The following is a 23,744-nucleotide window of genomic DNA, read 5'->3' as shown; positions in this document are numbered from 1 at the left end:
TAAAGCTTCACTTTACAAGCCTTGGGCTCACGCGAGTCATATTAAACAGAGATTTAGAGCTTATTGAAAATACATGCTCTCCCGAAGCTCAGCTACGATAAAACCTACTTAAGATGATGATGCCTTGCTCAAGGACATCACCACAGCAGCAACAGCCTACTCTTCCCCCGCATTAGGATCAGCGGGGTAGAAATGGCCGAACACCACTTCTGGCTCACCTGCAACTAGGTTTAGAAAGCACCCTGAGTACAAAAGGTACTCCGCAAGACTTACGCGATTAAATAAACAAGGATCATGCAAAGGCTCAAAGAAAAGCTTTAAGTTAAGTAATTATTGCATAAGCATGAGCTCTTTACACTACCACCTAGCAGAATTAATTAATCTTGCCCAACCCCAAACAATTTTAGTTGATTAAGAGAGTAAAATACTAAACAATAGATCATTAACAAGACATGATTCCAAAACCAACAATACCGAAACTCTCTAAGAGGAATTCGGCGAACCAAGAGCTTGCTCATATCCGAGAGCGCGGCAATTCGAATTGATTTAACCTTGCAAGGGTGTACTACTTTACCCACACGACGCGAGGACCATGCGACTCACCCAACCGATCACGCCGGGCAAGGGGGTACTCACGTCAACCGTTCCCAACAAGGCTCGATCATTGAACCTCACACCTAGCTTACGAGTAGAGACTTAGTTCCACCAGGGACATCTCTAAACTTTCCTACACATAAGTCCACCTGGGGACACACTAAGCCTCTCTGCATAGCCTGTAGCCACGTAGCTAGGACTGCACATCAATGATCAAGTCAAAGAAGGTAATTGGCTCATCCGTTCCATTATATTGGATATGTGGTAGCACGGAAAGGTGCTCAAGGCCGATGGCATCCACTCGGTCCTTAATCGATCCAAGCGGACTATGCCCATGTGACTTCATTCTCTAGGCCCTACCATTCCGCTCGAACCTCGCTACTACACTCCACTTATCCCAGCTTCCCAAGTGCGATCAAGGATGGATGGTAAATGTGATACTCTAACCCAATCCTTTCTTGCAAGTTATACAAGTATTCAAAGCAAAACTAAGCATCTAGTCAAATTAAGTTATTAGCTGACTAACACGTGGCAAGGACATGGTTAAACAATTCAAGGATGGCTAGTGCATCAAAGTAGGTACAAGGATGCAATACATAGATAATATATAACCCAACAGTACCCGATGAGATAGCTAACTAAATCAGATTAAATAGGTGCAAGGAAAATGCTTAGCTGCTTGCCTGGGTTAACTTCAGACTCGACCACGAACGGGACTCCGGGTTCGGGCTCCACGGACTCGGCGGGTTCCACGGGTTCGTTCTCCGACGATCCGGTCACTAAAATGCATGAATGCGATGCAAGAATTAAGAAATGATCTTAACAACACGCATAAATCATGAAACAATTTGAACAAGTAGAGAACAAAGCAAAGAACTCAAGAAAATTGGTTTTGCAGCAAAAACATTTTCCTAGACTTAACCATAAATAAAACCGTTTTCAGCTACTCTAAGCAAAATAAAACAGAAAAGGAATGCAAACTAAACTAAACAAATCCAAGAAAATTATCTTGGAAACTAGGCATCAACACAAAGCTAACAAAACTGGTTTTGCTATTTTATCACTTTCCAGCAAAAAGTTCTATACTAAACCACCTTTTGGACAGCAAGCACGAAATCGAAATAAAACCCTAACCATCAGCAAGTAATCATGTGAACAACCTGCACCACTGGAAACTACACCTCACAAGGAGTCTAACAAAATTTGGTTTGACATTTTTCTAGCAGTACACAAATAACCAAGCAATAAACTCACTTTTGCAAGATAAAACTATAGATCAATATACAGCAAAGTAACATGCAAAACAATATTTTTCCTAAGTAGATCTCAGCTAGAGGAACTCAACAAAACAAGTTTCACAATTTTTGGAGCTATACATGAATTTCTATGAATTTTGGAAGATTGCAGAAATATGGAACCTAAGAAACCCTAGCTAAAACGCTAGGTACACCCGAGGTAGCCACCCCGGCCACCGACAGGTGGGCCCAGGGAGCCGGGCGGCACCACCAGGCCGGGTCAAGGCCGAAGCCTGCCTTGACCCCGCGCCTGGGCGCGCCCACGCGCGCGCGTGCGCGGCGCGGTGGCGCCGGCGGACGGCGGCGCGGCGGGGCGAGGCTGGAGGAGCTCGGGGCGAGGGCGCATGGCGTGCCCTAGGTGACGGCGAAGCTCACCGGCGGCGATGCGGGCGAGGAGCGGCGGCGGACCGGTGGCGCGACGAGCAGAGGCGGCGGCGGGCGGAGGCGCTCGTCGCCGGCCCTGCAGGGGAGGGGAAGGGGCCGGGTTAGGGGTGGAACGGGTCGAGGGAAGCGAGGAGACGCTCCACCCGCGAAGAATCGACTAGGGACTCACTGTGAGCGGCGAATCGGCGGCGAGGAGGGAGCTCGGGGCGGCGGCGTCAATGGAGGAGGGGGCTAGGGTTTGGGTTGGAAGGGAACGGGGTCGACCGGGCGCGGATAAGGGCGTGGGGGAGGACGACCGTGGCACGGGACGCGAAGATGGCCGGCACGTGGCGCGGCTCACGAGGATGGCCGGCGGCGGCGACGCGTGCCGCGGCGCGCGGGAGAAAACAGAGAAGGAGAGGGAAGGGGCTGACAGGTGGGGCCCGGCGGAGGATTTTATTTTCTTTTTCCTTTTTTTTTTTCCAGGGCTGTGACAGTGCTTGTGTTGTCAGATAAGAAAAAAAGAAGTCAGTAGCATTCTGCAGTTAGTACCAGGCAACAAGATAGAAGCGTTAGTTCCACCAACCAAACCTTTCGTGTGGCCTTCTGTTCTTCCATGTGTGGACTGGACAGACGCATCGTCGTTCAGGTAGGCGTCTTGGTGCCTCGCCATGCTATGCTAGGACTACGAGTGTAGGGTCCGACGCTGGCGCCGCACACCACCGATCGATCGAGGCTCAACTAACCTAACGCTGCTAAATATGATTGGCCGCGCTCTTCCTCATCACCGTCTCTCGGGCTGGTTGGTGCGCGCATCGCATCGAACGGAGGTGGAAGGCGACGGCACCTCGTCCGTCGGCTGGGCCGCGGGCAGACCAAACACCAACTCCACCTGCCCCTTCTCGGCCTCGCCTGGTCCGATTTCCAGGCCCCGGCGCCATCACTGTTAGACTGAGCAACCAACCGCTCCGTGTCTTCTCGGCCTCCCCTGTTGACCCGGCTGCAGTTGCCGCCCCTGGTCACTAGTCCACGGCATGGCATGGTCTGTGTTGAGTTGTGAAAAGTATGTCAAAAGTGTTTACGAAAAGCACTGTATCACTTTTCGTTTGTATGTGATAAATATTGTCTTACCATAGACTAACTAGACTCAAAAGATTCGTCTCGCAACGTACATCAAAACTATGTAATTAGTTTTTTTATTTACCTACATTTAGTACTCCATGCATGAGTCATTTGCTATATTTAATGTTTCGATGTGATTTCGATATAATGGAAAGTTTGGAGGAGTTTGGGAGAACTAAACACAGCCATGGATTTGAATCACTGCAGGTCTGACCTAGCTGCACGAGAGTAGCGTACACTGATGACCCTTCCAGCTGTCTTGGACCGGACCTGCCTCGTGCTGCCGTGAGCCTACCGCAAATCAATCAATCCTTACGAGAAGACGAAGATTCCTAGGGTCGAGAACAGAGCAGCAAATCCTCTTGTTTGTTTTAGAGGACGATCGAGTGAATCGGAGCGATGGAAGAATATCCATGTACATTCACCAACAGCAAAGAAGAAGAAAGAAAGAATTAACTATGCAACGAATTTGAACATCATCCTTCCCGCCCGGGCTAATCACAGCTTTGAATCGGAGCCACTCTCTCTCTGAGCAGCGAGAAATGGAGAAAAAATTTCGAATCCCGTCAGACCAGCGCCCCGGACCGGTCCATGGAGGTGACGGAGAGGCTGGCGCTGGAGGAGCTGTTCCCGAACCCGGCGCCTCCGCGGTCGCTGCCCTCGCAGAGCGCGACCGCCGTCTCCAGGTTGGCCACGATGTCCGCCATGGCCGGCCGGTCCTTGCCCTCGAGCCGGACGCAGTGCACCGCGGTGTAGGCCACCAGCTCCACGGCCTCGGCCTCGTGCGCGGCGGGCTCCGGGGCGCGCGGGTCCAGCACCCTGCTCAGCTCGCCGGCGAGGATGCTCGGCACGGCGTGGTCCACCACGCTGACGGGGCTCCCGCCCTCGGCCTCCTTGAAGATGGCGCGCCGCCCCGTGAGCGCCTCCAGCATCACCACGCCGAAGCCGTACACGTCGCTCTTCACCGTCAGGTGGTGGAGCCCGTAGTACTCCGGGTCCATGTACCCCACCGTGCCGGCGGCCTTCACCTGCGTCAGGTGGCGCTGCGACCCTGACCCCGGCTGCTCCTCCGACTCCGGCGGCCCCATGAGCGAGAGCCCGAAGTCGGACACGCGCGCCGTCCACCCGGCGTCCAGCAGGATGTTGGACGACTTGATGTCGCGGTGGATGATGGGCGGCACGGCGTACGAGTGCAGGTACTCGATGCCGCGGGAGGCGTCCAGCAGGATCTTGATCCGCAGCTTCCACGACGACGCCACCGGCGACGGCGCCGCCGCCGCCCCAGGCCTTGGGTGGAGGTGGTCGTAGAGCGCGCCGTTCTTCATGTACTCGTACACCAGCAGCCGCTCGTCGTGCTCCTCGCAGTAGCCCACCAGGCCGACGAGGTGCTTGTGGTGGAGCCGCGACAGGAACGCCAGCTCCGACCGGAACGCGCTCTCCTTCTCCTGGAGCCGCCGCGCGCGGGGACCCGACTCGCCGCGCTTGATGGCCACCTCACGCCCGTCGGGGAGCTTGCCGCGGTACACGGTGCCGAAGCTGCCCTCCCCGATCTTCGTCTCCAGCGCGAACCCCTTGGTGGCCGCCTCCAGCTGCGCGAACGTGAACTCCTCCGCGGGCTCCTTGAACGACGACGGCCCGCTGCGCTGCCGCGTCATCACCCGCGACAGCTGCCGCCGGAACAGCCCGCGCGCGCGCGACCCGTTCGGCGACCCATACGGGCTGCCGGCCGCGCCGCCGCCGCCGTTATTGTTGTTGCTGGTGTTGTTGTTGTCGGCGCCCGCGCCAGCGCCGGTGATGTTGGGCTGCACGGAGTTGTGCACCCTCTTGTTGCTGCAGAAGCCGAAGACGAGGCAGTAGACAACGGAGCAGAGCCCCGCGAAGCCGCCCACCGCGCCGACCACGCAGAAGGCGATCCAGGCCTTGGACACGCGCCTGCCCGACGACCCCGGCGGCGGAGGCGACGAGGGGGTAGGGGCAACGGGTGTCCGCGGCGGGGGCGCCGGCGAGTCGTCGCAGAGGCTGTCGCAGATCCCGCCGGAGCCCCCGCAGAACTGCTGCGTCTGCGCCATGAAACGGCACCCGCCGCAGGAGCGCTCGTCTTGGACGCAGACGCCCGGGAGGATCAGCGGCAGCGGCACGTGGGCGGCCGCGGAGTCCAAGGACCAGCAGATGACGCTGAAGTCGATGCTGACCACGCCGCAGGTGAGGTTGCCGCCCGCGACGAGGAACTGGAACTGGGTCCCGGTGCCGGCGGCCGGGAAGTACACGGTGGTGGTGGGGCCCCCGAGGCTCCAGCACACGGCGGTGCGGTTGTGGCGGAGGAGGCCGCACGCGTGGGAGTCCCCGACGGCCAGGCCGTACGGCGCGAGCTCCCCCGGCAGCGCGGCGGAGGCGTTGGCGGAGTCGGATCCCGAGCAGAGCACCGCGCCCGAGGCCAGGACGCCGCAGGCGCGCGCGCCCCCCGCGGCGAGGTAGCGGACGGAGGTGGCGTTGGCGAAGGCCGCCTGCACGGCGCTACTTCGCGGGCCCCAGCAGCGGACGGCCGCGGAGGCGTTGCCCTCGAGCGCGCAGGAGAACCCGTCGCCGGAGACCAGGGAACTGAAGTTCCCATCGACCGGCGCGGGGAACCGCCCGCCGTCGCGCCACCATTGGATCCTACCCGCGGCGGCGTCGTAGGCCGCGACGTGGTCCGCGCCGACGGCGAGGTCCGTGAACGCGGCGGACCCGTTGTAGACGCGGCGGAGCTGGTCCCAGCGCGGGGCGGCCGCGGGCGGCCAGCAGAAGAGCGCGGTGCCGCCGACCTGGAGCCCGCAGACGAAGCCCCGCCCCGCGGAGACCTCGGCGAAGGCGAGGAACGGAGCGACCGCGGCGGAGGCGTTGGAGGACGCGGCGGACACGGGCGCGCAGACGAGGGTGCGGTTCTCCTTGGCGACGCCGCAGACGACGCCGGCGGGCGAGACGGCGAGCGTGGCCGCGGAGGCCGGGGCCGGGGACGGCGCGGCCGCAATGAGGAGGAGGAGGAGCAGCAGGAGGGAGGGCAGCGGGGTCATCGGGTGGAGGGGGCGCCGGCGGCGGCGGCCGTCATCTGCGAGGTGGCTCGGCGCGGGGGTGGGGGAGGAGAACGGAGAGGACCGAGAGGCGCCGCGCGGACTAAATTAAAAGCGCACGGAAAAAAGGTATTGTTGGGCGCGGGCGCGGGCGCGGGACCGCGTCTCCGTGTCCGTGTCCGTGTCCGTGTCCGTGTCCGCGTGGGTTTTTTCCTCGCGAGCCGCGGGGTTTCGTCCCGTCCCGTGTGCCCCCCGTTTCCATTCTGGCTGGCTGGTGGCGAGGAATTGAACGCGGGGTACGAGCCACGGAAGTGAAGGGGAGAGCGTGCTCTGTTTGCTCTGCGCTGCGCCTGCCGCTGCGTCCATTGGCTTTTACACCAACACCTGCCTCGTGTCCACACGTACTGTACACCATTTCGTATAATTGCTGTTTTTTGGGGTTTGTCTCTTCTTTTTCCTTTTCCTTTTTTCTTTTGTTTTTCTGACTGAGACTGACAAAGGGTGTGCATAATGATAAAAAGAAAGTAAAGCGGATATGAACAAACGAGAGCCCCATACGACTAAGAGCATGGTTAATTAGAGTCTAAGTGCTTGACTATAAGTCAAATGCTAGCTAAATTATCTCACATTTGTCTTTTATAAAAAAAATTATTATTATATGACAGCATGTCTTACTTTCTTTTTCTTATCTTCCTCTCATACACTTTTATTTGGGCCTACAAATAGCTATGCTCCTCTGCTAAGTTTGATACTAGAATAAGAGCCAACATCTCTTCTCTCATTCACATCAACAAAATTGCTGACTGGCTTAGTTTTAAGTATATCATTATACTTGCTTTAATGACTCTGCAAAAGCACCAGCTAACCACACCTCGCCCGCCAGTGTTGGCGCTGTCCCGACTCGGAGCCAGATCCCGGGCGGGTGTGCGTGTCGTCTTCCCGGGCGTCAGGCCGGCAAACCGGCGTGCCGTGCAGCCGGTGAATCATCTCCCCCTTCCCTTGCAGTCGAGAGAGAGCCCGGCCCCGGGCACGCCGCCTGTTTTCTACGGTACTTGTCGCCCGGGTCCGTGGACGGATGGGCATCGATGGATGATTCCCCGCCGGATCACGTCCCGTGGCGGCTGCCACGAAGCACGCCGCGAACCCATTCCCGCCTGCCGCCGCGCGCCACCGCGACATTCCTGTGTGGCTGCGCCGCTCCAGCACGTGCCCTGCCCTGCCCGCCTACCCGACAACCACCGTCGCGACGTACTATGCCGTTTACGCACGTGAGGAGAGAGAGGCAGACCGCTGCTGTGTTTGCGAATTGCGATGCAGCAGCCTGCCAAAGGTCTTTTTTTTTTGTTCGAATAAAAATGGCATATTTTTTCGGTGCTAGTAAAATACTACCATTCGAGCATCTATGATGTTGAATCGCGACGTAATTAGCGTATAAGTTGGACCCGTGATTTGAACGGAAGGCGTCGACTTTTTTTTTTCCACCCCTCTGAAATGAGGCGACACTACTAATAACTCTTATAAAATCGATCGAACGTGGTGCCATTCAAACCCAACGTGACGCTCATTGAACAATTCCCACGTGCCATCCGTAGAAAAATGGAGGCCGCGGACCGGATCGAGGGTGTCTTTGGCACGGCTTCTCCACCCGTTTATATAGGACCTGTACCAAACGGTCATTCTCGAAACAGCTTCGCTGCTGAAGCCGGTCTGGAGCTGGAGCCGAAAAACTGGTTCAAGGCGGGAGCCGCACCGAACGACCGTGTTTGTAGAGATTGTCTCCGGAGATAATGAACACTACAAAAATATACCCGATGCGAAGATGTAACAAATGCAGGAAAACAGAAGTGGATTTCGGACAATCGCCCGGAATTCTCTCTTTTGTTATTTAATGTCCCATCAATGACTGTTACAGAGATATTTATAGGCGGTGGTTCACATACCAACCTCTCAAATTACACTGTAATGTCCTTCAACAGCTAGATTTCCAGAATATTCCTGGGACAAACTCGTATTTTTACATCATTCAGTGAATTACAGCTAAACCCCCACTCAGATCCGTCGCGGCCCCCCGCCGCCGGTGTCATCGTCATTTTGCCCCAGCCTTCGATGCTTCCATTGAAGTCCGAGTTCTAGCTTCTTCGTCCGGACCGCCGGAGGGCTTCGCCCTCCTCGCCGAAGCAGTCAGGGCCTTCGCTCCGCCTTCTCTTGTCGGCTCTTTGCTTCTGAAGCGAAGGCCTGAGGCCTTCGCCCAGTCTCGTCTCAATTCGCTCGCGCGGAGGCGAGGGCCTTTGGTAAGTTGCTGAAGGTGGCGTCCCCAACAGGCCGCTGATTAGTCACGGCTGCCAGCATGCCCGGTACGGCAGCTCTGCAAAGTTTCTTGGCACGTGTGCAGGCATGCGTGGCACACGCACTGCTACCACTGCAAATGATCCTTTGACTTTGCTGCCTGTGGGTCCACGGCTGCTGCTGCGTAGACTATGGCAATCAAGCTGAAGATTCTGGCGCTGAGGTGGCAAGTTGTTTGTACAGTAGCATCGATGGTGCCAACGGAACCTTCTATCCATGGCTAGTTGGCTTCTGCCCCTCAGCCTCAGGCAAAAAGGCATCCCTGGCCGGATCAACGGTCAAAGCAGTCAAAGGTTGGGGTTCTTCATGGTCCTTCCAGGGGTGGATTGGATTATACTGGGTAGGATGCAAATACATACATACATACTTATATATATAGTTATATATATAGGTAATGACTTGGATGTGTTATGTGTAGAGGTGATTGTCACGGGAGGCATTTTCTATGAAATCCCTTGTGCGTGTGCTATCTATCGGAATGTTCAGAGCATAGTGCGTGACGTGACGTGACGTGACGAAGAGGATGACGTAGTAATCTCTGGAGATACGTGTACTGTGTATGCGATCAAGCTTGTGGTGTGCCGTGTGCCTGTCTTGTCTTTAAAGGTTGGTAGCTCCTGGGTTGACCTAGCGTTCACACTGTGGATGCCTCATGCCTGGATGGAGGTTGCCATTCGTCCCTCTGCTTTTCCAGTGTCCTGTTCCCACTGTCCACACTGGTGCTCTCAAGGCGATTTTTGTAGTTGGGGAGGGAAGCTGCTCTCGCTGCATGCCACACTCACCTGCCACGTGCTCGGTAACATCACGCAGTTGTAAAGCCATTCAGAACGGAAGTAAGATTGGCTGTTACCATCCGTACAGTTTTCTTTCTTCCCTTTCGCTCAACGTAGCACGCTGCGAATCCTCTCGTCTCCTCTCGTCTAGCTACGGTTGAGAGGGGAGAAGAAGGGCGTCGCGGTCGTCGCCGGCGGGGCTGGCAGTCCCCTCCGCCTCCGATGGCCTCAGGGCCGTCGGGAGGTGGCGGCAACCGCTGCGCTTGCGCCGGTCGGCGTGGGTGGTAGGATAGTAGGTCCTAGTACATCTAGGGTTAGATTTTCGACGTCGACGGCGAGACGGTGGCGGCGGCGGCGGCGCCAAGGTGGAATAAGTCCTCCCGTGTTCTTCCTCGCCCCCGCGGCGCTTTACTCCGGAGCCAAATGCGAGCCCGTGGAGGTGGTGCTCCCGCTGTGGAGTTCCTGTACAGGAGTCGTTCGCTGGCGGTTCATCGGGCCAAAGGGAAGGTGAGTTCATCGGCTTCTAGGATCCAGGATAAGAAGGCAGCTTCGGGCTGTGCGGATGGTTGGAGAGTGGATAGGGCTCGGGTTTCTTGTGGCGGCTTCCGTCGCCGGCGACGAGTCCCTATCCATGGTCGGCGAGGCTCGGGGTGCGTCCCGGCCGATGCGGCGCCAGCGTTTGCTTTTTCTATTGCGGCTATTTTCAAAGCCTGGTGGCGATTGGGCTTCTCCGACCTTGGGTTGGCGGTGGTGCTTCTCCGGCGATGGCCGGCGACAACGACGAGAGGTTGCGTCCTGCATAGGTTTTAGAGCCTAGTGCGCATTTTCTTTGTTCCTTAGGGGCCTCTGTGCAAAATGGTCGTCATAATTGTCTTCTATATCCTTCTGGAATGTACCTATACGTGTACGTGTATTTTGTACCGTTTCCTTAACATATAATACATGTATGTTTCGATAAAAAAAACGTAGCACGCTGCTTTGATATGATTCGATACTATACTGGTATGGTAGGTGCAGAGCAGTTGCGATGGTCGCCGTGTGGAGACACGCGCATCCAGAGTCTCCAGGACAGATCAACTTGAAGTCTTAAACGATGGTTCAGAATTCAGAATACTACTACTGGTACTGTGACTACTGTCCCTTGAACGTGTGTGTGTGTGTGAGACACGGCTGGCAGCAGAACAGTGTCAACAATGAGTGTGGTGCAGGAAAGAGGAGCAGGGTGGAGCTGGATCTTTTTTTCACGTTGCCTGTCTCCGCTTTTCACGCCGCATTTGACATCGATGATTCCCCACGGGGTCACGGTCACGTACCCCGTGGCGGCTGCCACGAAGCCCGCTGCGAGCCCGTTCGACCGTCGCCGGCGGGCGCGCCATTCCCGTGCCGTGCGGCTGCGCCCATGCACATGCACCCCGCCGCCTAACCGACAACCACCGTCGCGTAGTATGTCGATTTCCTTTTTTTCTTCTCTCTCTCTCTCTCTCCCGTCTGCAATGAGGCGACACTAGTACATACTCCTCTTATAAAAATCGAATCGATTAAACTTGGCGAGTCAAACCCAACGTGATGCTGATTGAACAACGGTTGATGCCAGCATGCCCCCGGCACGCAGCTCTGCGCGGGTTCCTGGCACGTGTCCGGCTCCGTCAGCAGGGCATGCGTGCCACGCGCAAGAATAAAACGGCGGCTGCTACTACTACCACTGCAGAGGAGTAGACGTACCGTGTGCCAAGTGCCAACAGCCCTAACCAATGGCCAATTCTGCACCTGACCGTTTTTGACTTTGCTGCATGTGGGCCCACGGCTGCTGCTGCGTAGACTTTCAGGCAAAAACCATCACCTGCTTGCTTGGACTGGTCTTCTCAGTTATGGCACTACTAGTACTAGTATGCAATGCAATCAAGCTGAAGCGCTGAGGTGGCAAGTTGTTTGTAAGGTAGTAGCACCGATGGTGCCCGGCCGTGGAACCTTCTGCTCATGGCTTGGCAAAAAGCCATCCCTGGCCGGGTCAACGGTCAAAGCAGTCAAAAGATTGAACTTCTTCAGGCATGATCATACTTCATCAAGACTGGGCAGGATGTAAATATATACATATATACTTCTGTATTATATAGTATGATCATGCTTATATCCTGACGTGGACGTGTAGAGGTGGTAGTCATTGCGAGCTTTTTTCTATGAAATCCGTTGTGCTCGTGCTATCTACCAAAATGTTCAGAGCATACTGCACGTGACGTGATGAGGAGGATCGCATAGTAATCATATCTGTGCAGATACGTGCACTATACTATGTATACGATCAAGCTTACTAGTGTAACATATACTATGTACACATACGAGCAGGTTGCAGCGAAAATCCATGACGAAAAGGATCCTGCGTGTCTCTCTTTAAAGGCTGGTAGCTCATGGGTTGACCTATCGTTCACACTGTGGATGCCATGCCTGGATATGGAGGTTGCCATCGCGTCCCTCTCCTTTCCAGTGTCCTGTTCCCACTGTCCCCACTCCACACTGCTGCTCTCAACTCTCAAGGCGATTTCTGAAATCTATTAACTTATTATTTAGCCAACAAACGGAGCTTTCACATTCGCTCTCAAGGTCTAGAAATTCCCACGTTAATCGGAGAAAAATAAAAAAAAATAAAATTACCCACTACTGTCATTATGATAAAAATTAGCCTAAAATATCACTGTGCCTAATTAAAAATCACCAACAATGCCATTATGAAAAATTAAATATAAAATATCATTTAGCTATGTATCAGTTACAAATATATACTATTAATAAAAACTAAAGCTAACAACAATCAATTAAAATAAAATGAAAATAAGAATAATTATCTGCATAATATTATTAAAGCTCAACAAATCAAATTGTTATTATAGGTAGATCGTAGTTGAATTATTTTAATCAATAATAAGACACAACTTACGATAATAAACAAGATGATGTATGGTAAAAAAATAGTATAACCTTTAAGTAAAGATACAACGATATGTAAATTTTTGAATTTTCAATACTAGCCGCGCAAATGCGCGGGCTGTACCTATACGCCTAGTTGGGGAGGAAAACTGCTCGCGCTGTGCGCCACAACTCCCTGTCATGTGCTCAGTTCCATCACGCAGTTGTAAAGCCATTCGGAATGGACGGCTAACATTGGCTGTTAACATCGATCTCTACAGTTTTCTTTCTTCCGATCCCTTTTGCACAAAGCAGCATACGCTGGTTTGATTGGATATACATACTGGTATGGTATGTGCAGAGCAGCTGCGATGGCCGTGTGGAGACACGCGAATCCAGAGTCGCAAGGACAGGTCGACTTGAACGATGGTTCCGTATTCAGAAATATGGCACGGCAGGCAGCAGAAGTGCAGAACAGTGGCAGCAATGAGTGTGGCACAGGAAAGAGGAGCGGGGTGGAGCTGGATCTTTTTGACGTACGCCTCGCTGTGATTCCTCCCATCACGTTGCCTGTCTCCGCTTTCCCTCGCCTGTCGTCTGGAGTTTTCTTTCAATCTTGTTATTGTTGCCGGTACTGAGCACCGCATATCTTTTGCTCTGCTCTTCTGCCAAATGCCAATAATTTGCTGAAACACTACTCGGCTGAAGTCTCTTGAGCACAGTAAGATAGGTTGCTCCCAGTATTTCTGAACTCGCTCGGAACTGGCTCAAACCCCTGAAATCCAGCTGGGACTCTGGGAGATTTCTATAAGCTAAAAGCACTTGACACCAAGCTGACATTTTCTTCCTTTTTTTATCTAGAACATGCTGAGTTTTCTCGAACCCAAGGAACGTCGAAAAGTCAGCTCCGTTTGCTCTCCTGCGTCAAGTACAGAGACGGTCAAATCCTCACGTGAACGAGACGGCTGTCTGTTTCGCGGTTACCTCGCGGGAAGCACGGGTTTCAACCTGGACGGGGGAAGGTTGAAAAAAAATACCAGCGGCGATGGAGATGGACAGCAGCCATGGACGACCGTCAAATTGGAAGAAGGGAGACCCACGCGTCGTCGTCAACTTCTAAACTAGGTTGCCAAGTTTCCATGCCATGTATGGGCCGCTAACGATATCTGATTGACCTTGCTTTTATTTATACTACGGCAGCATGCCAAACCTGACCCAATGAACGAGTCACGACTCACGAGTCTGCCTGTTAGAACTTGACCTTGAAATTTTATTTTTATGTTACTTTTTTGGAAAAGAAATAAAGTTCGCGCAGGAAAGTAATTTTTTATAATCTGTTGCTTGAACGCGTCATCTTATCCAGTCATATATATACTACCAGTCTAGCAGTGCTGAGTTCAAAACTTTTTCTAGATGTGCTAAATCATTTTTTTTTAAATTATGTGCTAAATCATTAGCAACTAGATCGCTCTCTCTTCTAACCTTGGTGACCCGCCATTCCAGTAGCAGTTGTGCTTGATCCTTAGCTTCCTGCACGATGAAGCTGACTGCAGACCAATCCTGCCCTTCCTTCATGCCCCCTGGACGATCTTGCGCAGTCGGACTCGATTACGACTGGTTTCTTGGGCCCATTGTGCAGCCAGTCCAGCCGAAGCCCCTCAAGACAGGCCCGAGCTTCGGCACCCTGACTAACATATTTGACCATACGTTTAGCATGAGAATTTAACAATTTCCATTCGTTTAGCACGAGGATTTAATAATGGGTAAAATTCGTTTTTCAACCTTGAACTATCACGACCGTCCGATTTTGGTCCTAGAACTACGAAACCGGACATCCTACACCTCCAACTATCAAAACCGTTCGAAAAAACAACCCTGACCTCAGCCTAAGGTGGTTTTGCTACAGTATAATTTCCAAAAAAATTGGATTTCACACTTCCCTCAATTAAATAATAGATAAAGCATAGTTAATATTGTCTAAAAATCGTGATATTTTGCTGGAAGGTAGAACAAGAGACAAGGAATCTATTTTGGCTAGATGTGATAGATTAGACATAATGGAATTTGAATTATAAAATTTTAAAAATGGGTAGAATTCAAAATTCCTTGAATTTTTAGGTCAACTAAACCTTTGCTAAAAATGCATTTGTCAGTTGAAGGTGAAATCCTAGAAATTTGAAAATTATACTGTAGCAAAACCGACTTAGTCTGAGACCAGAGTTGTTTTCCGAACGGTTTTGTCGGTTGAAGGTGTAGGCTGTCCGGTTTCGTAGTTCAAAGACCAAAATCGAACGATCGTAATAGTTCAAAGTTGAAAAATGAACTTTACCCTTTAATAATTTATCAACATCCAACGACAGGACAGAATCTGTATTGAACCAATAATCCAGTTATCAACTCAAGTCTCAACTCCGGTCTCGTAATCACATCATACAGGTGCAGCTGCAATCACATCATAAACACCAAACAAAAAACGAACAAAAGCCTCTCTTGTTTTTTATTAAGTTGATTATCACCACCAATGATAATCACAATCACAATCGCAGTCCGGTATCACACGCAGCAGTGTCGCGCTACTTCCATGCACAAGCGACAGAGAATAAACACCAAACAAAGAATCCTCCGAAAATCCAGCGCGTCGTCATCACGACAGTGAGGTTCTACTTGGAGTTGGAGGAGGAGGAGGAGGGGAAGAACTCGAAGCGCATGAGCAGCTTGACGGATCGCAGCGGCTGGCCCTTGTGGTCGCAGAGCCGGACGGCGCGGATCCCCGGTCGGAGCTCCCACACCGGCAGGCAGGTCTGGCCGCCGAAGTCGTCCTTCTGGTGGTTGTCGGACTCGTGCACCTCCACCCGCAGCAGCGCCCGCTCCGGCACCGCCAGCGGGAACTCGAACTCGCGGTCCCACGCCGGGATCCAGCTGTCCATCATCACCCGCGTCTGCTCCATCCGCGTGTCCGCCGCCACGCCGGCGACCCCCACCTGCATTTCAATCCGTTCCGGCCAACGTTAGATTGCTTGCTCTGACAGAGCAGCATAGCTCATTCCTAGTGTTCATTTCTGCTCTTCAGGTGATTGCTGAATGCATCACACTGTTTAGAGTGATTGCTGAATGCATCACACATTCACACTGTTGGACTAACGACTAACCCTTGCGTAGAAGTCTGGCGGCGAGCACTTGTCGAAATGCGTCTTGCGGAAATCGAACCGCCAGCCGTCCCCCATGTACACCGTCACCCTCAGTCTCGTCTTCACCGGCAGATCGGCTTTAGGATCGAAAAGCTTGTCAGGGTCGCTGTTCATCAGGATGTCAGGCTTCTTCACGTAGCCGCAGCCGCCGTTGGCTCGGAACATCCCTTGGGTCAGCCACAGCTTCCTCCCGTGTCCCTTTTGGAGTGACAGTGCGCAGCATGATCAGGAAATGGGCAGCTGAATTAATTCTGAACTCGCCAAAATTACAACTGAAGAAACACGCAGACAGACAGAGGCGCTGAGAATGTCTGAACTGCAGGTTACCTGCATGTTGGCTGCAACCATCTGAACCCCGTACCTCCACCCCATCAACGGATTGTAGTTCGACGACATGATGCGCGTTGACCGCGGGAAAATCCGCAGCAGGTTTCTCTGCGTAAACCTGAAAATCCGCAGCGGTCAGACCCGTTGACCCCCGGAATTCGAATTGCAGCTGCAGGTGAACGAACAGAATCTGACTGAACTGAAGCTCACCTGATGATGTGAGCCCCGTGGGAGACGATGGCCTTCTCGTACGCCTTCTCCCCCAGGCTGAGCCGCGTGACCTTGTCCGGGTCGACCTTGAGGTCCTGGTCCATGTCGTGCTTCCTCCGGGTGAGCTGGATGGCGATGAGGCGATTGTACTCGCTGTCGGCCCCCTGCTGCCGCGCCTTCTTCTCGGCCTCGCCGTCCAGCGGCTCCTCCTCGGCCTCCTCCGCGCCGTACTTGCCACTGCCCTGCTCCGACATCTGCCGGGCGGTGGCCTTGCCGTCGGAGATCTCCTCCCCCCAGACGCCCTCCTCCTCGGCCCTGTCCTCCGCCTCCTCCTTGCCGCTCTTGGTCTGCAGGTACTCCTTGGGCGGCTTCGTGGAGATGATGACCTTGCCCTTGAGGTCGTCCGGGGAAGGGAACTCCGCCATGCTCTCGGATTCCGAGATGTACAGCATGTCCCCGAAGGTCTGTTTCAGCATCTGCATGCGTAGCAGCGATCGCACAAACCATGAGTAATCGTCGGAGTTTGCAATGCGACGCAGTTCAGAGTTCAGAGAGAGGACATGGCGGGCACCTTGGCCACTTTGGCTTGGAGGTCCGGGGTGAGGTGATCTTCGAGGGTGAGGATGACGGGGTAGGGGGAGGCCACGAAGGCGTGCTCCTTGATGGCGTCCAGGCACTTGTTCAGCTCCACGGGCGACGTCCATGTCCTGCGCGCCGTCAGAGCTCAGAGGAGGAGATAGTAGCATGTGTATTGGGCCAGATTTTGCTGGGCCAGGTTTTGAGCACCTGCCGTGAAGGACCTCGACCTCGTCCTTGGTGGAGTTGGGCCAGAGGTCGAGCTCGATGACCCTGACGCCGTCGAGGAGGGCCTTAACGATGGGCCTCTCGCTGCAGCCGCTGCTCAGCTGGTTCCCCGTCAGGTACGAGTTGTGGCCCGTGTAGATGAAGTAGTGCGACAGCGGCCAACCCATGTCCTGGTACACCTGCACCATTCATTCCACCTTGAGCAAAACACAGTATAGATGGCAAATTACGTTTTGTTTTGTTTTTTAAAAAAGGGAAAATACAGTATAGACATGGATGCCCACAAATACACATTGTTTTTTTGAGATGCATATATACTCTGTAAAAGGAAACTGAAATGGATAGAAGAGTAGCAAATTAAAGGAAGAAAGCAAAGTCCAACTAAGTTTATAAATTCTTTGATAAATCACTGCTAGGACTTAAGAAAAACCCTAAAATCATGTAATGAAGTTAGCTAGTGTTCTTGGCGAGGTGGGGCGTCACTCATTCCAACGCAAGGAAGTGCTAGCTAGGACCGGTTTGTCGCACGCGAAGTGGTTGAAAAAAGGAAGGAAATGCACGACGACAGGAACAACTGAACAAAAAAAAAACAATGGTGGGGTTAACGTTGACAGGTTGCACCAGTGGTGTTTGGTAAAGTACAACTTGAAGCGAACAACTCCAACTAATAAATCCAAGAATCATACTTTAACCCTCGTCCATCGTTCACCGCGTCCGTGCTGAACTCTGGCTTTACTGTAGGCGACAATACCCCCCCCCCCCCCCCCCCCCCCCCCCAACACACACACAAAAATGATTCGTTTTCAGGCGGATGGCATATCTGCTTCCACTTTTAAAAGCACCAAATCTCACCCGCCGGGCCAACTAAACATCATCACTAGCTCCAAATAAAAACAAGCGAACTGCGAGCTTCTCAAATTAGTACTCACTCACTCCCACAAAGACTATTCGTTTAGAAAATTTTAGACATACTACTATTAGTGAAAAATTACTATGTTACATCTAATTAACTATAGCAGTTGTGATTGAAAATAGTACTGTTTATTTGGTTCCCTCTATCCTCATCTATTTAGCACTTGATTGGCTCCATATCCTTCTCCATGCAATTATTTCTTGATATTTGATATTATTTTAATTAGAAGAACTTTACTGCAATCTAAATGGATAGTATTTGTGGAATAAAATTTGAAAACTAAACAAACAATCTTTGCGGGACGGTGCTTAGTTCAGATGGTATATACTACTCCATCTATTCCAAATTATTAGTCATTTTGACTTTTCTAAATACATAAATTTACTATGCACCTAGACATAATATATATATAGACACATAATAAAACTATATATCTAGAAAAATTAAAATAACTAATAACCTGGAACGGAGGGAGTACATGTCAAGTCACCTTTCCAGTTGGAGAGCTGATCAGAATCTGATAATTACCAGCTGCGATACGGTTAAGTGGGATTATTACTTGGACTTGCCCACTATGATTTTTCAAGAACTGAATATGGAGAACATGTGTTGATTGCACTATGGTGGGCAGTTATCCCGATTCCCTCACACTCAAAAAAAAAAGTTATCCTGATTCCCGGCCGGGCCTTAGAAAGGTCATGGCACATGAAGGGTTTCATTTTGTCACCTTTTGTGGTTGAAACACAAATACCTTCGCAAAATCGTACTAAAACTGCCCCCAAAATGGTGAAATTGGGTGGTACTAACTAGCTGCTATACCTTTGCTCAAATACTTCTTTTATTTAGCAACTTCAATCCTTGCTGACTACTTTTGAAGCTTAATCATCAATCAAGGGAGCATATGTAATTGCACTTGTATACACCATTATGGAGCTTTAAAACTCATCAAAACTCAAAACTTAAACTGAAACAAAGTACGTCCTATGACATTTTAAAATTGAAACAAAGTAGTACGTCGATCCTATAACGTTTTGTCTGTGATGCCATCAAAAGCTTATGCCTTGAAATAAACATTTACCCCCATGATTGGCAGAATTTTGCTGCGAGGTAACATCCTTACAACTATTCTTTTTAACACATAGAAAAGGAAAGAAAATTGCTTCTAAATATTATGATATATATATATTTCCCAGTAAAAAAAGATTCTGAATTTTTACTGTGCCATGTAAAATATTTCACTATACATTTTTTTTTAAAATACGTTCATCACAAAATGTACGTGGAGGTTGCATTTTTGAAGGCTAAAGATACCTGAAGTGACACTGAAATCTCCACAGAAAAAATGACACGTCGATTCTCCTATTACATCAGAGACACAGCAAGATTACCAGTATATAGTTTTATATAACTTCACTGTCAAGTGATTGTTGCAACGTACCTATCTACTACCAAGTTCGTAAGCGATCGGTACCAATCAAAACAAAAACACAGGAGAGGAGAAAATTTCGTTAGAGATTTAATCTTGGTGCAGTACACTAACCTCTCTAGCTCGTCTGATCTAGATGGGGGCATTGTAAATGTGCCTAACAGTTAACCCTAAGTCAGATGGTCCAGGCATAAAGATGTAGTGCGATTGCGACTCTATTGTGGAGGGACATTACACATGGGCCTAAACTATTCATCCACGGTACGATTGCCCCTTGATTTGGGGCACAAGTCACAATTATGAACTGTGCCTTGGACCTAAATGGCCACCTGCGTTTTATGTTTACAAATAAAACCATATCCTTTCTCGAATAATTATCCCGAATCTACTGGTTACTATTGTTCGTACGTTCATGTGTCCAGAAAATTTAATAAGTAAGCAATCCCATAATCCTATTCTTTTTTTATAAAAAGAAATCCTAGTTCTTTCAGTTTCACTCATGCGTGCATGTGCAGTTTCAGTTTCAGATTTGCATGGTGATGTGCAACTCTGCGGACCGCGGCGATGTCTATACAGCGATATAGCCAGTGGATATATGGTGATGTTCGAGTTGGAAATTTGAACTGCATAATTCGCCAAAAAAAAGAAATTAAGAACTGAATGTGTAATATGTGTGGTTTAGGATTTAATTATAATAGCAAAAGAGAGATTTAGAGAGAGAGAAGAACAGTAAAGGGTTTCAGTAAAAAAGATATGATGAGAGATATTTACCCCACGGCGCGGGTCGAGAGCGGCGTTGGCGTCGCTGCAGAGCCATCGGTGGAAGCCCTCGGCGGTGAGGCCGCCCTTCTTGAGCAGCGTCTGCTCCGCCGCGAACGCCATCACCTCCTTGGCCGCCGCCTCGGCGCCGGCGTCGGTCTCCCCCTGCACCTCCCGCAGGAGCCTCCGCACTGCCTCCTCCCCGACCACGCCGCCGCCGTCGGCGTACGCCTGGAACACGTCCCTGATAGCCTCCGACGGCTCGTTGGACGCCGCCCCGAACCGCCGCAGGAAGCAGCACACCCTGTACGTCGTCATGGCCGAGCGAGCGATCGACGACGACGACGCGGCCGGGGCTTCTCCGATCCTCTCGCTAGCCGACGACAGATGCGACCGAACTGTGCTAGCTGCTGCTTTAATTCGCTTGCTGCCGCAAATACGGCTTATCTGCAGTCCTTGAGCTACATGTATGTGTCCATATGCTATATATGTATATATGTTGCTGTTAGATTTGTAGATATATAGAGATGGTAAGTAGCTAGTGGTGGAGCAGTTCTTGCAGGCCCTAATATATAGGAGTGGAACATGAGATAGCTAGAAACATGGAGGAGCACCTTAGCTGGCTCAACAGCCGCATGTGTGGTCACCAAGTGTGCATGGACAGATAGACAAGTTAAGTGCATATGCTTTGTGTTTGTGTGAGAGAGAATAATGGCTTCACTGTCGATCAAAATGCTTTTTGTATATGACTTGTTGAGAAATAAGAAAGATGCAGTCTGTGGCTGTTTCGAGCTAAGAACCCCTCTTGTAAAGCTGCACTTCGCAGCTTGAGGTACCGAAACTGGCGATCAGAGGGGGGTGAATGGGAGCCGATCAAAATTTCTTCCGAAATCTGAAACGTCGGCCTATGTCCCAAAATCACCGCAAGCCCTTAAACCTAGGTCAGCGAGAACAGCTATGAACAAGCTATCTCGTAGCAGAAGACCCAGGTCGCAGCGCGGAAGCAAAACGAGTCGGAATGCAGAACTGGCCTGCAGTGACCGGTCAGACTGGTTGCACAGACCGGTCGAGCTGGAAATTCAAATTCCAGACCGGTCAGACCGGTTACTCAGACCGGTCGCTCCCAAACAGCCCGCCAACAAGGCTTCAAATGTCAAATCTTGAGTAAACGAAGTCCAAATTCGATGAAACTTGAAGGAAAGCTTCGTAACTACCCCGTGAACATATCCCCAAAAGATCACACCCAAAAGATTCACGGATCGAGAGAAATCGAGAAAATATCAAAGAGGATTGGAGTTTTCTCAAGAACACAAAATCACCAATTCGTGAGAACTCTCGATTCCAGTAGGTTTAGCACTCGGCTAGAAGGATTAGAATCGTCACAAAGAGTCCATCAAACCACGAATCCACGAACTTGATTCCTCTAAACACGAAACATCCAAAAAGAGGAGAAATCAAGTCCAAAACGCAAAAGAGAAGGGAGAGGACGAGTACTCAGTAAACAAAGGTGAATCTCAACAAGATTTCATTAATAAATATCGGAGAAATTCACCTATACAAAGCTAGAGCCATCCGCCCATCATCCACCCTCTAGATTTGAGAGATTAGCTATACCTAACCCTCTTTTGCGTTGGAGTTCTTGGCCCTAACCTAGAGCAGGGGCAGGGAGAAGGAAAAACCCAGAGAAAACAAAAGACTCAACCAGCCACGGGCTGGTGGGGGTTTTTATACCCAGCTGCTGCGGCCAGACCGGTCCAAGGGACCGGTCAGACCGGTTGGGTCTGCAGCAGCCCGCTGTACACCCTCGATGGACGGCGGAGTTTCTTTCTTCGACTCGAAGTCTTTGCTGCGATGCCGCCACGTCGACGAAGATCCGGTCCGCGGTTTTGGAGGGTCCGCGAAACCCGGGTAGGTGGCCGGTTTTGAGAAAACCGCCAAAACCTCACGCGCGGGAAGATTCCCGCCTCCACGCCGTGGCCCTAGACGCCGTTCCCGCCTCGGCCTTCTGACGGCCCTAGACGCCGCCCGACGCTCGTCACCTCCTCGCTCGCAGCGAGGCCCTAGACGCCGTCGACGCCCGTCGCCTCCGTCAGTCCCGAGACCGACGCCCGTGCCTCCACGACTTGGCGCCTTCAACCGCCATCCGCCTCCTTGGTTTTGTGGCGCAAACCAAGAAACCCGCCTTCCGTCGCCGCTTGCGCCCTCGATCCAGGAGTGGACGCCACAGCTGCCGCCCGGTCCGAGCTCCGGTCCCGGCTGCCCTTCACCGCCGTCCACCGCACGGTCCATCGGCCACATCACCTCCACGGCAGCTCCCCGTCGACACTCGACGCCCGTGTACCTGCAATCCAAAGACCAAGCGCACGATCACACCGCACGGTTGACAATTCACTCATCACAAGCAGGATAGAGTACTCAACATTCCTCAATGCCCCCCTTGATGAGTGCATTGTCAACACACCACAAACGAACCAAGAGAAGTGAAACCAAAAAAGAACAAAGAAGCACAAGCAAGTGACAAAAGACTCCTCAAAGACAGAGGTAACGCTCGACGCAGTCATGCAAGAAGCAGAGGGAAAACAAGGAAAAACCAGGAGCCAAGAACAAAGCAGAAACTCCCCAAGCAAAGTTTTTCCCTCTCACAAGTGCAACTCTCCCAAAATGATGCACTCTCAAAGCCCTGTGCACAACAAGTTTTTCAAAAATCAAATAAGTCCCCCCCTTGTTCGATCACTTCTCTCAAAATTCTCCCCCTTGTTGGCATATGCACACATCAAGCCTAAAAAGACTAAAGCTCCCCCTGAAGCTGAGACTCCCCCTGAACAGATTCTATGCAATGAATGCAATGCATGAGGTGTAAGTGAAAACATTCAAGGATACAAAGATATGAGCAACATCTAGTCTCAAGCACGTGTGCATCCATAAACAGGACCTGCATCTAGCTCAACAGGGTATATCAAGTCAGTCTAGAGCTAGGCAAGTTCAGTTTTAGGAGAAATAAAAGCATCACCCATGATCTAGCACTAACAAGTAGGAAATGGAAAGCAGTGCTACTCAAACTCATACAGGTGAGCCAAACCAGCCAAAACAAGTTGCCAACATTCATTTTTCAATCAAATTTATAGCAATCATTTCTTAATGCCAGGGGTTGAAAGCTTGTCATGCTTTACTTAGCAACAAGGCCAAGCCTATGCCAAAAGACAATCGGAAGCTTAAAGCACTCGTTTCAGTCATGCACAGCCTTGCCCGGGTTCTCACAAGTGCAAAGTGAGCCATCCCGAAAGTTCGATCAGTGCGACAAGCAATCCCACCTGGATCTTTTCAATCCATTTCAAGAACAGTTCAAGCAATTTTATCAGATTTAGATCATTTCAAGTATGAATTGCTGAACGAAATGCCACACTAGCATGAATAAGATAGCAAAGCATATCAACACGCCCTAACATGCTAGTAGCCAAACAGGGTGATCATGTTTTCAGATTTTCAAATCAAAATAGCTTAACTCAGATGATATCATATACACAGTGGAGCAAGCTATACACGATCAAGTTATCAACTCACACTAGCAGGCACTAGAAGATCATAGCAATGTATACAAGAATGCTAGTGCAAGTGAGACAATGCAAAATGCAAACATGTACAATGCATATGCACAATGCAATTACAAAACCTAGAA

The 23,744-nt window shown here is 51.2% G+C and overlaps 2 protein-coding genes across 2 annotated transcripts; both read right to left on the bottom strand.

The window, feature by feature from the left end:
• Window positions 1-3,713: 3,713 nt before the first annotated feature.
• Window positions 3,714-6,535, bottom strand: LOC120697330 (putative serine/threonine-protein kinase-like protein CCR3). Its single transcript, XM_039980509.1, has one exon. The coding sequence runs from the start codon at window positions 6,422-6,424 to the stop codon at window positions 3,941-3,943; it is 2,484 nt and encodes an 827-aa protein (XP_039836443.1). The 5' UTR covers window positions 6,425-6,535; the 3' UTR covers window positions 3,714-3,940.
• Window positions 6,536-14,810: 8,275 nt separating this feature from the next.
• LOC120697329 (phosphoinositide phospholipase C 2-like) lies at window positions 14,811-20,713 on the bottom strand. Its single transcript, XM_039980508.1, has 7 exons — window positions 20,081-20,713; window positions 16,953-17,149; window positions 16,738-16,873; window positions 16,167-16,642; window positions 15,957-16,074; window positions 15,591-15,827; window positions 14,811-15,422 (listed from the first exon to the last, which is right to left on the bottom strand). Exons 1-7 carry the CDS (start codon window positions 20,384-20,386, stop codon window positions 15,102-15,104), a joined length of 1,791 nt encoding a protein of 596 aa, XP_039836442.1. The 5' UTR covers window positions 20,387-20,713; the 3' UTR covers window positions 14,811-15,101.
• Between the last annotated feature and the right edge of the window lie 3,031 nt (window positions 20,714-23,744).

This window comes from Panicum virgatum, chromosome 3K (assembly GCF_016808335.1).
Source record: "Panicum virgatum strain AP13 chromosome 3K, P.virgatum_v5, whole genome shotgun sequence".
Taxonomy (NCBI): Eukaryota; Viridiplantae; Streptophyta; class Magnoliopsida; order Poales; family Poaceae; genus Panicum; species Panicum virgatum.
This window is presented reverse-complemented; position numbering and strand designations above follow the sequence as displayed.